The following is a 14,648-nucleotide window of genomic DNA, read 5'->3' on the forward strand; positions in this document are numbered from 1 at the left end:
AATCGTGGAAACATACTTCCAGACACATGCTGTAAACATGTTTTCATAATTGTTTCCTCGTTTTGCCATTTTTCAATGCCGCGCGGAAACACAGAATGTTTCTGCCGTGTAGCAGAATCAATTTTTGCTTCTTGGAAACAAAATTGACACTTGAAACAATGCTTCCTGTGTGGCAAAACTGGGAAACATTGCGAAAACATGCGCGCTCTACGGGTGTTTCTGAAAACATGTTTCCTCGTTTTGTCAGCTTAATCGCCTCGACGCGACAGGTGGGTGCGCATGCTCACCCACTCGACAAACCCTGAGAAAAAAGAAAGACTACTCGATTGTAGCCTATCAGAAAGTAACCGTTTTGTTTTCGTTTTGCTATCAACGAAAGTCTGCATCAACGAGATAGCCTGAATTTCTGACGTCTTCCTCGTATCACGCGCTTTGTTCCTCTGGTCGCGTGCTTTCTTTCTCTGGTCGCGTGCTCTCTTCCTTTGGTCGCGTGCTTTCTTTCTCCGGTCGCGCGCTTCCTTCCTCCAGTCGCGCGCTTTCTTCCTCTGGCCGTACGCTTTCTTTCTCTTATCGCACGCTTTCTTGTTCTGGTCGCGCGCTCTCTTTCTCTGGTCGTGCGCTTCCTTTCTCTAGTCGCGTGCTTCCTTCCTCTGGTCGAGCTCTCTCTTTCTCTGGTTGCGCACTCCCGGAAAAGCGCGCTACCAGAGGAAGTTGTCTGAAATTTTAGCTACGACGACGATTTCTACTTCATTGTTTATTGTCACTTATCGGCCACCCGTAGACCGTGCTTACAAATAAAAGGGCTAACAGATCTGCATTTATTTCATTTTATTGCTTATCTCTAACTTTATTTCTATTGTCAGTATAAAACTTTTTTAAATCGTACCAACTATATATTACTGCATTTTATGTATAAATTTGCTTTCCACTTTAATTGACCACACATTTTTCTTCATTTTATTTTGATGACCCCTGCCTAATGATATACTTTTATAATTTATTATAACAAATGGTAGCTTTAAAAATATCGACACTGTACCCTCATTCATTTCCCTACAATTTTAAGTGTATTGATATTTGTCATTTCTTTGTCAAAATTCCCAAATGGGTTAAGATATAAAAATTCCACATCAAAATCCACAAATCCATACGATAAAAAATCCACTCTCCAGAAAAGGGAATATGCAATCGACTTGTTACTTCTGGCCAGGAGAAATATAAAAGGGCTTTACTACTTGAAATTTTGACAGTTATGATGTTTGTTTTTTATAATTATAATTTAATTAGTGTTTTAGTCCTTTCGATTTTCCTAGAAATACACATCAATATATTGTAAAACAGACGGGTGATCAATGGGTATAACAAAAATGGGTCTGGACAAACTACGAGCCAGCAAGCCATTTCAATAAGCCTAAATAGCACTCCGGTTAGCCAACAGTTAGCTTAGGTAGCTTGTGATTTCTGGCTCGCATGTCATGCGAGCCATTCATGTTCGCTTAAAAAAACACTTTGATTGAATTAAATAGCACTCTGGTTAGCCTATAGTTCGTTAAGCCCAGGTAGCTTGTGGTTAACCCTTTATTGAGATTTGGGATTTCTGGTTCACATGGCATGCATGCCCTGCTGGCTCGCACTGTGTCCTAATTAACAAAAATAATCACCTGTAGATAAAATTGTCTTGTGGGACTACCAAATCCATCAAACTTTCATTGAAAGGAATGTTCAGTTTTCATATGGCAATTAACAAGAAGCTGGATCACTCCTTGCACTAATATTCAAGCTTATTAATTACTGACCCTTAAATAAACAATACTGAAGTTGTTACAAAAAGAAACACATCAATTTTATCACCAGGGAGGTACTCAAAGAGAAAAGTGATAGAATAGTTTTGGTATGAAACTAGAAATTTGGTGATAATTTCTGTATTTTTTTGCTGGAAAAACGGGGATGTACTCTAGTTTGCTGCTGGGGGAAACCCTGCGATGGGCTAGCATCCCATCTAGGGGAGAGTAGAAATATGCCTAGTCACTTCATGCTAAAGAAACAGGATAAGCTCTGGTCTGATGGGCCATTAAGCTTGTATGCAGACTTTACCTACATGTGATCACTACCTTATTTTTCTGAGTACCCCCCTAGGAAATTCATGCCAATGGCATCAGAATTAAAGTCCATCATATTTGACTACACCTCAGATGTCTGGCAAGGATTCTTTTCCTGGCAAAGATACAAACCACCAAATTCCAAGGCTGCCATGTTGAATGTTCTTTTTTCAACCAGTTCGTACCCACTCAAGGTCAACTTGTAGACATGGAAAGTAGCTGTTGCAGTGTAGCTCTCAACACAAACTGGAGCAAATCCATCCAAAGTCGGTCCAAGGAGACATGTTTGTAAAGTTGATGGAGCTGCTTGAATTTCAAATTCAAGCTTGTGCTCAAGGCCTGTTACAGTCGCGTTCATTTTCCCGCCGCACCCATCAAGGTGCTTTGACAGCACAGAATTGGTTGGCTTGAAATTAAGTGTCGCTGCTGAACTGCGATAGCCAATCAGATGAGCTGGTATATCGAATGTTTCTAAGCCAAGGACTCCAAGGGACACTGCAAAAGAGGACCCTGAAGGGCCATCTACCCCCTCTGCCCAGATCCAAGCTGGCGGGAAGCTTTTCCCCCAGTTTTTTTCCTGATGTGCAAGACCCCTTTTTCCTCTTAACAGTTCCCCAGAGTCGTCATTGACCCAGTTGTAGTTTATCTCTGAGCCTAAACTGTACACAAACCAGTGTAGAGGAAGAAAAGGCACATGATCAATCCAGCCTTCTGGGCCCTCGCCACCTGGGCCCCAAGGTCGAGGGGGGCCTAAAACTCCAATAAAAGTGACACCCCCTACGTTTGTGAAATTGAATTTTGTTTCGTTTTCAGTCACCCTGAAGTAACCATACGGCTTCGCCTTCCATTCAAAGTTCGCTGGAGATTTAAAATCAGGATTGCGTGTCACCGGCTTGCCTTGAACGGTAACTTCAATGTTTTCGCTTGAAGGATAAACCGTAAAGCTTTCCATAGAACTTCCATCTCCTTTGCTGTGTATGAACGAGAGCATGTTCAGTGGATAGTACTTGAAGTGAGGTCCTTGTTTGCGCATAAGAACTTGGCCAAATAAGATTCCAAACGAGTGATTCGATTCGAAATCTATGATTCGCGAATACCATCCCTCCATGAAGGGGCCTTCGGATGGAAATAAATGTGGATCGTACTGATTGCAGTTTACCAAGGCCACTTGAAATATCAGGCCAGTTAATGAGGCACACACAGCAAGACAGATGTATGGTCTTTCCATAATCGAAGTTGAACTACAAGTTCATAAAAAATCGACTCGTAGTAAACAACTTGCCAGCTGAATAAACAGTTGTTGCGTGACAAACGACGCCGACAAGAAGACTGGGCTCTAACAGCAAAGACCGCTGATCAAAAAAACCCGCCTAGCGAAAGAAAACAAACAAGTTTTCCAAAAGTTGTGGAAGATTAGAGTATATTTTCCCACTCAAAGCGACAAAATGGCTCAGAATTGGACGTAATTTGCTATTTCTGGGATAACATTGTATTGTGCTCTCAGCATGTCGTGAATCATTTGATGGACCGATGCTATTTATCAAGCATTTTTAACTGATATCAAGTGCTTGACAACTCAACACAGCTCAACATGATACCTATCTCAGCGGAAGAACATGACATTTCTATATCTCATGAAGACACATTTCCTCCTTCACAACGACCAGCTGGCTAGGAATTGAGTTTTAAAAGAAATATCACAATTTAATCGAGGAAAATGAGTTGGAGATGCAAGGAGTGCAACATGATGTTTGAAACTCAACAGTTGTATGACACTCACAAAAGAAAATTTTGTGTTGGAAGTACTGTGGATCCAGCTCGCATACATTCAAGGATTTCTGGTAAAAGTCCGAATAGGAATGAAAGGAAAGATAAACACGAATTACAGACGGTGAGTGAGGGGGGCAGTTATAGAGTTGAATAAAAACCTAGCTATGTGAAGTAAAGAGCAGGTGGAGTAAAGGACGTATACAAAACATGGACCCAGGGTCCATGGACTGGGTCCACAGGGGTGGTCCATGGACCCAAGTCCATGTTTTGTTTATGTCCTGTTATGGCCATGTTACTTGAGCAAATTTTCCTTGCAAGTTGCGACGCAATAATGACAACTGAAAAACATTGCAGAGGGGGTGCCACATGTTTGCAATTTTTGTTCTAAACTTGCAACGCATCCGTTAGAAATTATTATCTTGACATTTCCAGCGAGCAAAGGACGCACTCTGATTGGCTCGTTTTGAAAAAATTGCGTTGTAAGTTGCCATTGACATGTCACACCCAGCAACTTGTCCCACAACATTGCGAATAATAGAGGATAGTTCTACTTTTGGTACAACTTGCAACACAACATTGCAAGTTGTTGTTGCATTGCAGGTAGCAAAAATGGGATGTTGGAATTTTTTGGCTACTGGCAATGCAAGGTTTGATGCATTGCAAGTTGCAAAGAAAATTGCCTTGTGTAACACATATGGCCTTTAAATGCAACTGCCTTGCAATTGATACATGTATGTACTAGCAGTTCATATATAGGGTTGAAAGCTTAAAAAAATGAGCCATGTCCACCACTTGACCTTCTGTTACCTTTTACAGCGTCCTCTTTGACGTTTTTGACAAAATAATAGCATCCCACTTTTATATTGGGAGCCTCCCCCACCTTCCCTGCCACTAACCCAGTCTGGAAACAGAGGGCCTGCAACCCAAGTCTTCACTCAGAGACAACAAACAAGTGATCATGATATCAAGTACCGTAATGATTCGATTTAGCGCCCTCCTTCAAATAAGCGCCCCCTTCCGAATAAACGCCCCCCTTCGAATGTGTTTTTGTAAATAAGCGCCCCTATTCCAATAAGCGCCCCCATTCTAATTAAAGCCCCCGTTCTTATAAGCACCCCTATTCTAATAAGTGCCGCTATTGTGGATAACTGCCCATACTGAAGTCATTGACGTCAACTAGATAAACTCCTGACCGTTCGCCATACAGTTCATGTATATATTTACTGCTAAAATGAACAATTATTTTAAAAGTAACTGAACTTTAAACAATTTCTAACTGTTACAGTTTCTGTTATTGTTAGATACATTTGGTTGTTTCTCAAGAAATTAAATAAGCGCCCTGTCCCGAATAAGCGCCCTGTCTCGAATAAGCGCCCCGGGCGCTAAATCGAATCATTACGGTATATGAAATAAGGGTTATACATTTTGTGGTTTAAATTTATTTTTGGTTTGAATTATTTAAACCAGTTTGGTTGTAATGTTTTCTCTTATAAGGAGTACATGTACAGTGTATGAGACAATGAAATATTAATAAAATCAAACCAGTTTGAAAAATTTTAAACCAAAAATACAGGGTACATTTAAACGACAACATATACATGTAGCTACAGGAAGAAGTATTTTTAATACTTATTTAATAAAACAAAAAAGTACATGTATGGTAAGTGGCTTCTTCAACAAAGAAATGTTAAACAAACTATCCAAATGCACAAAAAAGTAAGCGCCATGAAATAAGCTCTTACAAAATCACACAATGGAGCCCCTGTGAAAATTTCACATAATAAGTAACTAAGCTAAAAATTTATGTTTGAAACTTCTTAATATCTGTTTGTTATCGTTTAGCCTTTGCCAGATATCAAGACTCCAGTTCATTCCAGTTTATCAGCACCTGATACTCCTACAAGACACTTGCATCCTCATCCCGAAAAGGACAAGAGCAAGGTAAAGAACATTGTAGAATGTTTGATCAAAAACATTTTTTTTGATAGGTTTGCTAGTGTTTGCTTATAAAAATAAGTCCTTTGTAGAGTTATCTAGACTTCCTGTGTTGCATTATCCTCCAGGGGTGTGTGTGTGTGTATGTGTAGATGAGGGGGGGTGGAGGGGGTGGTGGGTGAGAGGCCCCTTATTTATGGAGTGAGTTGTGTTCCACATTATAAGAGTTATACTGTATTGTTTAAGTTCATTTTGTATGATATACACCAAATTGAAGAAACATCGACCCTGTTAAAAGGATAAACCATGGTAGGTGGTCAGTGTAATTTCAAAAATAATATAAAGTACATAACATTGTGTAAATATTTTTTTATCACATAGGATTTTTTAAATGTTAACAACAGTTACAAGTAATGACCCAAAAAGTCATTCTTTGCCTCGAGATCCATACACCATCCTTTGCATTGTTTATTATTACTAACAGAAGATATTCTGTTTGTTTGACTGTTTTTTTGTGCAGATGTTTCTAGGGAGCCAACATCACTCTGCAGTACGTCATCAGTCTGCACCAAACACACCTACTGGTGAATATGGGGATATATCAGCCCTAGAGAAAGAAAAGGTAAATGCTACTTAATCTTTTAATCTTAATCTTACTTTGAATCTTTTGGCAATTTTTTTTATATGTATTTGTTGTGGTTTAATTTTATATTGATTTAAATTTTTTTAAACTAGTTTGATTTTTATTTTTCATTTTCTTATGTTCATTATCATAATCTGATACTGAGGGAAATAATTTCAAACTGGTTTGAAAAAAACTTAAACCAATGGTACCACAACATAATTACCGGTATATTCCATTTGATATTCCTGTTCAAAGTCTAAGGAAGTGTGGACAATAGAGGTGACCAACTGATAATAAAATTTAATTATTATAATTATTATTATTATTATTGCTCATTTCAGATTGACCAGCTGAAAAGGTTCAAGACTCAACAACTGATGCAGAGAAATTCAAAGAACTTGGAAGAAAAGCTTTTACTCACCAGTATCAAAGACAGCCAGTTACATGTAAGTTAAAAAGTTATCATAACTATCCTCTGCACGCATTGCATACCTAAAATGTTCAATATTATTTTACATGTACACTAGGGGTGGTGAATGGGCCTTCAAAAAATGGGCCTTCAAATTTTTTTTAGCCAAATTGCAGGGGTCTCGTTGTCTCGAATTTTTCTTTGATGCCTTCTCGGAGTCTTGATTTCTTTTGCAAGCCTAAAAAGGTCTCAGGCTCCCAGAAAAGATATCAGTCTTGCCGTCTCACAAAGTCTCACATTTACCATTCGACAACCCTTACACTGTACAGTAATGTTGTAGTTGTAGCTATAGCTACAGGTCACTTACTCTGTATACATTACTATAAAAATTAATAAATAATTAAATTACATTACTCATTTTATATTTAACTTACAGACACCAAGGAGAATCAATGATGAAAGAGGTGATGACAGGATTTTTCAATTGACTGAAATTCATCGTCAGCAGCTTGCTGAACTGAAACTGAGGAATGAGAAACTTCAGAAAGAAAAAGAAAGTAAGGGAATATTGTTTGTTACAATCTGTTGCCAGTAGTACAGTAGCTAAGCATATTGTACAGCTGTACATGTATCCAAATTATGTGTCAGACATCCCCTTATCTGCCCTCAAGCCAAACCTAGGAGGCATATAGATACTATAAATTCTACTGTACATGCCTAATCATCATTTTTAACAGAGGAAACCCCGCGTTAAGGCCCGTTTACACAGGCTATTTTTATCACACAACTCAATGCAATTTTTGTTGCGCCGATGTTGCATCAAGTTTTGAACAGGTTCGAAACTCCTGTGATATCATGGCGATTTTATCGCCGCTTGTTTCAACGTACGCGTGCAAACTCGTGGGGATTTCATGGCGATTTTTGCCACGATATCGCAGCAAAATTCATGCAACTTGGCACGACAAAAATCGCCTGTGTAAACTGCCCTTAAGTACTACAAAATAATGTGTTTTACATAAGGCCATCAATTGAGAGTAAATGAACATACAGTTATTAGAGAGCTGTTGCTGTCAAGTGAAACATTTCTTTATTATTAATCAAATTATGTAGCATAATATTATTATTTCTATGGTGGAAAATGCAACAAAAACCTTGAAAGGTTCACTCTGTTTTCTGATAATTGAAAAAAATAAAAACCACAAATTCTTTGCATAGATGGAAGAGAAATATTTCCCAAATGTGACACTTATTCCCTTACTTCCTGATTTTGTTTCAATATTTTGTATTGCTTATCAGTGATTGCTGAAAGAATGAACTCTTTAGGACTGAAAAGTAGACAGAAAATGCTGTCTCAGGGAAGTCTGGTAAGTCAGTGATGACAAATTATTATTCACTTTTAGTCATGTTTCTCAGTTTGCCAACTGAAGTCAAATCGGAGCCTGAGTCAAGTCTGATTCCAAGTACAGTTAATGTCTGAGTAACATTGTATAATTTTATAACATTTGATAAACACTGACAGTCATGATTACAGTGTACATGACAGTTGTGTACACTGCCAGTGTGCATGTATCTTCATGCGTCTCTGTGTTTTTGTTTTAATCTGTTCACATTCCTTACAATTTTGGTAATGTGCAGCTCCAGAAAATATCCATATATACCCACCCCAAGGAAGGTCATTGGAAATTCTGAGGGGGTGGGTGGTCTCAAAAGCCAAAATTTTTAAAGGAAAGTATGGGGCTTAACTGGAATTTCCAGAGGTGTTGGGGATTCAAACCAAAAAGCCTTCCATGGGAGGAGTATGGATATTTTCTGGAACAACACAATACAGTTTTATTAATGCAAGCATGAGAGCAATAACAGGGTGCAACAGGTCCCCTTTTGTTAGCTCTCGTTCAACTCCTGCAATTATTGTTGATTTGCTGGCACTCTCGATGGAAAAAAGCTCGTAAACAGGCTTAGTTTTGTTTGTTTTATTTAAGGATAAACAAGCCACAGAGCTTGATGGACTGAAGAGATACTTGGACTTCAAAGAAGAGGAGGAGAAGTGAGAAGTTTTCTAGAAATTTTAAATGTTTTGTTTTTCTTTTTTTTTCCTTGATGCTTTCTACTTGTCTGTCTGTAACTTCACATTACACTGTAGAATAATAATTTATTTATGGGGAACTTTGTGTAAAAAAAGTCAAAAACATAATTGTTTGCATGTTTGTCTCCAGGAGGAAATTCAACAGTCAACAATCTAAAGTCAATATGTTAAAGGTTCCTGCCAGATCTCCACCTCCTAGTGCAGCGTCTGAGTATATTCGAACTCCTGAGCAGCAAGTGATACAACCAAGGTACCTACCGGTACATCATTAACTAAGTGTTCCAGTTTTACGCTCCCTGCTTGTTTTTTTTTGTTCTTTTGTGTGTTTTCTTGTTTGGCCCAATTGTATTTTGTTACACTTTTCAGACACATCAGTGACACATATAGACACATATATTACCTTTTACAGAAGGGCCAGTGTGACCACTATCACATTCTCGGCAAATCAGAAGTCAACGCAAGCTATCCACGGCTTTGATTGGATAAATCGCACGAAAGAAGGAAATAAAGGGTCACCGGGCTGCTGTAACATTCTTCACCAATTTTTTTAGTCTGCATTGTTAGCATTTTTCTCATGTGTGTGCTTAATGGGTTCGAGCATATTGATTGGGTTTCTGCTGAAACTGTACAAAAAATGGGGGAGTATGTAGTCAGATTAAGATCCCACACAGGAGATCCAAGGAAAATTTTACACAGTGCTTTGCCACTCGGGTTCACACCACTGTCCCCTGAAACCCAAAGCACTTGCTTTCAAATCCTGCTAGCTAGTTGCTTAGACTAGATTTTCTTTGTTATACATGTATGTTCACTTGATGTTCTGTTCTCTAATTTAGTTATAACAATTGAAAATGTTTATTTTTAATTAGTTTTATACGCTTGTAGGAGGTCTTCAAGAGAATTTGCAGGAGATGGAAGGGGTAAGTGACTCAAAGATTTGCCTTTCATTTTTATTAGCATAAACAATTTAACAACAATTTTAAATGGAAACACATTACTTCGAGTACACATACATGTAGACAAAATTGTACTCGACAGAAATATTTGACAATTTTTTGAAATCTTTTGAATCGCCGACTGATGACAAGAGTTGAACTGATCAGAAAAAGATTTTCATTCAAATGCAGCCAAGCAAGGATTTAAGAGTACACAAGAATGTTTAAAAGAATGAACGAAAATCACTCATGACAATTCATGAGAGAAAACTTTTGTTGAGTCTCACAAAAATTTGAGCAGGTTCAGATATGATGAGAGTAACTGAGCGTTGACCAGAGTCTACGGATGAAGCATGCAACAGTTGGCATTTGATTGATCACCAAAAAACTGTCAAAAACTTTGAAAATCGACGTTTAACAAAGTAAAATAAGAAATCCATGAAATACTAAATTGAAACTTGCCCGTCGTGTATATACATTAAAAAATCGTCACTTCATGTTTACTTCATGGAAGAGGCACATTCTTGTGATTCATAGTGACAACATAATTATATACATATTTACCTCTCTTTTAATTATTAAGTTAGGACTGTGACTTTCATATTGCCTTCAGTTCGATGATATCATTTTGTTGTTATCCTTACAGGTCAGATTGTCCCTTATCATTATTCGCCAGTTCGATATTTTGAGCCTGCACCGGTCCAGCTTGGACAGAGCAATGTTCTGCAGGAACTTAAGTGAGTATCGTGAAAGGTGTTGTTTTTCAGGAAATGTGAAAGCTGGCATATTCGGAAAAAAGAAATTCCTAGTGCTTCCAACAAGAGTTTAACCTTATGACCTTCCGACTAATACTTCCGATGCTCTAGATACCACTGAGTGTAATGAGGTGTCCCAAGTACTAAATTTGTCTGGGATTGTAGGTTCATGTGGCAAACATCGTTTGTACTGCTCAGCATTAAATGTCAATGTGATGCTATAAATTTCAATCTGATAAAGTGAGTATTTTGAAATTACGTATTTTAAAATTTCAATGCCTCCAAATTTTCTACTTCTAAATCTCCTGATATTCCTCTCCTCGAATACTGGTACTTCTTGGCGGTAGGCCCTCTCTTCATGGGGACCTCTCGCCGGGCCCATGATACCCCTCGCACCAGGATTTTTGCCCCTTACCCCATGGGGTGTCCCAGCTAGCTTTTAACTGGGTCCTTTCATTTAACTGAGTTTAATCTTTGGTTCCGCCTAGCATTAAATGCCAATTAGCTTCGATAATAATACTTCCTTCTATATTTGTAAAGTTGAAGAGTATGTATCCTACTTTCCCATATTTTGCGTATTTTTTGGTCTTGTTAACAGCATGTTGAAGAATGAATACCTTCATAAGGGAGGCCATGATCCAGAAATACTGGCACAAATGAGAGAGCTGGAGTATGAAGCACATAGAATGCAAGCCACACAGCTGAGACCACCAGGTAATAAATTTACAAGTGGAAAGAGCAGGGGGAAGGGAGGGGGCTCAAAACCTTGCAAGAATAGTAATTTAAAAAGACATGGAGTAAAGGGAAATCAATAGTTTTCGAACTCTTTTAGTGGAAAAATTTGGAAACCAGGGGCGAGATACGCATCTCGTCCCCAGATTTCCCACGGCCATTTTTTCACTCGCGTTTTTTTTTGCTTCACGCTCGACGGACTAAGAAAAAAGAGGGACTGCTTGAAAAGTCTTTGAAAAAGAAAAGTACTTGATTTCTTTATTAGGCCTTGAAAAGTAATGTAACCTATGTAATTTATGGCGTCTTGCCCGCCCTATTACTTTTCTGATAAATTAAATGATTTTGGTAAGGAAAATTTGGTCACGAACGACCTCTAAAATACGAAAATAACTTGCGAAAATGTCAGTACAAAACGTGAATGCGTCCTTGAAAACAATTTTTTGTCCTGGAATAGTCCTTGAAAAGCCCTTGAATATTTTTACCTTAAGTTGTGCGAACCATGTATCCCTGAAAGGGACTTTCCCACTTTAAAAGCATCGTGTTTTATGCCCAGGGGGGGGGGGGGTACTCCGGCTTGTAAATGACGGGGATGATCGAAGGATTTTTTTGGGTTTGAAATTGTTGATTCCGGGTTTTATTTGTGTTGGAAAATTAGTAAGCAAGTATTTTTTTGGGTGACTTGATTTAAATAGGGGATTTTTTGGGGTTTTAAAAACGAACTAAAGTGCCTTGGCGCGGCCTTGGCGTATTTATGGTATGATGAATAAACAAGCACGAGCGTTCAATTTTTAATGATTTTCTTTGTGTTATATTATTGCCCCTCCTGACAATTTAGGGAGTAATTTGACAAGGGATTTTTTGGGGGGTTATTTTTTGGTCCAGGGATTTTTTTGGGTAATGTCGGAAGACTTAGGGATTTTTTTGGGTCCTGAGTTTTGCCTCCATTCGATCATCCCCGTCATTTACAAGCCGGAGACCCCCCCCCCCTGGGGTTTTATGTTGTTGTTGTTGTTGTCATTGTTGCTTTTTTGCCAAAGGTCGGTTCTTCTATTAATTTTTTAAAAGCCATTTATAAGGGAGAGTTTTTGCCAAAGATTTATTCATTACTGCAGTGTACCTACATACCGTTTATAATGGCCGTTTTCTTTTCATCCCTTTGTACCCACTTTCTAGCGGTGGATCCATTCCTTCAGCAACAGATTATGAATTTCCACATGGCCAACCAGAGACTAGAACAAGAGCTACAACTTCTGAGGGTAAGAACCATCTGACGACTAGCGACTGTTTACTGTAAAACTTTGAGTTACCGGTAGCTCTTGTTAACTTTTCAAATTGCTGTAATTAAAACATAACCTTTTAAAATTTGTCCTTGTTTTTTCTGCAGGAAGATAGAAATCACAAGGAAAGAAGGCGATCTCCAGGTACTACTCCTTGTTAACGATTCTGCATGCGTTTACAAGTTTATGTTGTTTTCTTATTGGGAGAAACACATATTTTACACCCGCTTTCAGTGTTCATGTGCATAGCGGCTTTCTATCGACATCCATCTTTCGACGTGGTAAGGGGGGGTCATGCGAAAAAATATGGCTTAAAAGGGGGGATCAGCCAAAAAAATACATGTATGGTCTGTAAGGGGGGGTCACTGAAAATAATTCTAATTTTTAGTGTTGTAACAAGGGCTTCTATAATAGTTTAAAACCTTGCCAGAATGCCCAAAATAACATTCCTGAGGTTCTTAAAATTCAAATTTTCCCGGGGGAGCATGCCCCCCGACCCCCCTACTTTGTTAAGTACAAAACAGCATTTACTCCACCCAACAGCTCATTGGTTACAAATGCAGTCAACCCATACTAACAAACGCCATCACGCAATAAAAAATCAAAGCCAACGTCAGCTATTTGGAGGATGTAACTTGTCTATTATTATGACTGAACAACTGATACACTCTTTAGCTTGATAAATTTTAAATTTACTTGATTGTCGCGTATTTTTTTGTGGGGGGGGGGTCATCGAAAAAAAGTTTGATCTCGAGGGGGGGTTAGGCTAAAATTTCCGATGAAGTAGGGGGGGCCATCACATATAGAAGCGACTATCGATCAAATCCCACCAGCCCCCCTACCCATTAAAAAATGAACGGTCCCTTAAACAAACAAGACGGATCGGAATCCGCCAATCACAGCCCACTAGCATGACCTTCTAAACTTGTCAGCTCATTCGCATCAAACCAACACCGGTATGCATCGATTGTGATTGGCTCATTTCAAACAGCACGTCGAAAGATGGATATAGAAAGATAGCTATGCACGTAACACTGAAAGCGGGTGTAAACTAATTTCAACAAGAAGAAAAAGTGCTGTAAGTTGTCCTTTTTTTAGCCACAATAGTCAGTATCCACTGGGTAGAATGTGAGCTCTAACTAGCTACTCTAAACTTGGTCTTCAGACATGGATCCTGAATTTAAACGACTGAAAGAAGAGCACTTGGTGAAAATGGCTTCGCTGAGACAAGAAGCAGAGCTGTTAAAACAACAAGCAGAGGTAGAGAAAATGAGGAAAGAACTTAAAACGTTAAGAGGAGAAAGTCTGCCACTGGAAGAAAACAGAAAGGTGGGCTCGTGCGTTAGAATGATTTATAATCGTGAGAACCTAGTCACAGGCATATCTCTTTTTCTAGCTTATAGTTAGCTTAGTCCACATGTAGCCGTACAATTGTGCCTACCACAATCATATCATATCATACTTATTTTTCTTGGACAATTCTGTCCAAGGGGGGAAGGCACAATGAGGTTAACCCTATGTGAAGCACCAACCCGTGAAACAAGGCCAGACCACGACAGCGGAAACTCCATGCCCTACTCTTTGAAATAAATGTGTGGGTTCTTTAACATCCTCTGCTGGCCATATAACACGGAAGATGTAGGAGACTGGACTTACGGTTTATCGTCCTTATCCAAGAAGACTAGAGAGAACGGGAGGGAGCCCGTCATTACCCCCGATGGCTGGGTATGGCCACACGTGGGACAATAGTAAGCTTTGATCTCTCTTATACAGTAAGAAGTTCTCAGAACAGAGATACCGTAATGATTCGATTTAGCGCCCGGGGCGCTTATTTGCTTTTGGCACCTCGAGGGAGGGCGCTTATTCGAGACAGGGCGCTTATTCGGGACAGGGCGCTTATTTAATTTTTGAGAAACAACCAAATGTATCTAACAACAACAGCAACTGTAACAGTTAGAAATTGTTAAAAGTTCAGTTACTTTTAAAATAATTGTTCATTTTAGCAATAAATATATACATGAACTGTACGGT

General features: G+C 38.9%; 2 protein-coding genes across 2 annotated transcripts in view; one reads left to right on the forward strand and one right to left on the reverse strand.

Moving 5' to 3' along the window:
• Positions 1-763: 763 nt before the first annotated feature.
• On the reverse strand, positions 764-3,378 carry LOC144638518 (uncharacterized). Its single transcript, XM_078497711.1, has one exon. It carries the CDS (start codon positions 3,325-3,327, stop codon positions 2,182-2,184), a length of 1,146 nt encoding a protein of 381 aa, XP_078353837.1. The 5' UTR covers positions 3,328-3,378; the 3' UTR covers positions 764-2,181.
• Positions 3,379-3,476: 98 nt separating this feature from the next.
• LOC144638110 (uncharacterized) overlaps positions 3,477-14,648 on the forward strand; it is a 53,680-nt gene continuing 42,508 nt past the window's right edge. Inside the window, exons 1-14 of the mRNA XM_078497288.1 lie at positions 3,477-3,990; positions 5,712-5,810; positions 6,325-6,426; positions 6,771-6,875; positions 7,275-7,395; positions 8,135-8,202; positions 8,818-8,882; positions 9,052-9,171; positions 9,804-9,838; positions 10,500-10,590; positions 11,207-11,322; positions 12,514-12,596; positions 12,725-12,761; positions 13,783-13,946. Coding sequence (XP_078353414.1) covers positions 3,817-3,990; positions 5,712-5,810; positions 6,325-6,426; positions 6,771-6,875; positions 7,275-7,395; positions 8,135-8,202; positions 8,818-8,882; positions 9,052-9,171; positions 9,804-9,838; positions 10,500-10,590; positions 11,207-11,322; positions 12,514-12,596; positions 12,725-12,761; positions 13,783-13,946 — 1,380 coding nt within the window. The 5' untranslated portion in view covers positions 3,477-3,816. The remainder of the gene's footprint in view (positions 3,991-5,711; positions 5,811-6,324; positions 6,427-6,770; positions 6,876-7,274; positions 7,396-8,134; positions 8,203-8,817; positions 8,883-9,051; positions 9,172-9,803; positions 9,839-10,499; positions 10,591-11,206; positions 11,323-12,513; positions 12,597-12,724; positions 12,762-13,782; positions 13,947-14,648) is intronic.

The sequence above is a fragment of the Oculina patagonica genome, chromosome 14 (assembly GCF_052425735.1).
Source record: "Oculina patagonica isolate OP01 chromosome 14, crgOcupat, whole genome shotgun sequence".
In the NCBI taxonomy this organism is placed as follows: domain Eukaryota; kingdom Metazoa; phylum Cnidaria; class Anthozoa; order Scleractinia; family Oculinidae; genus Oculina; species Oculina patagonica.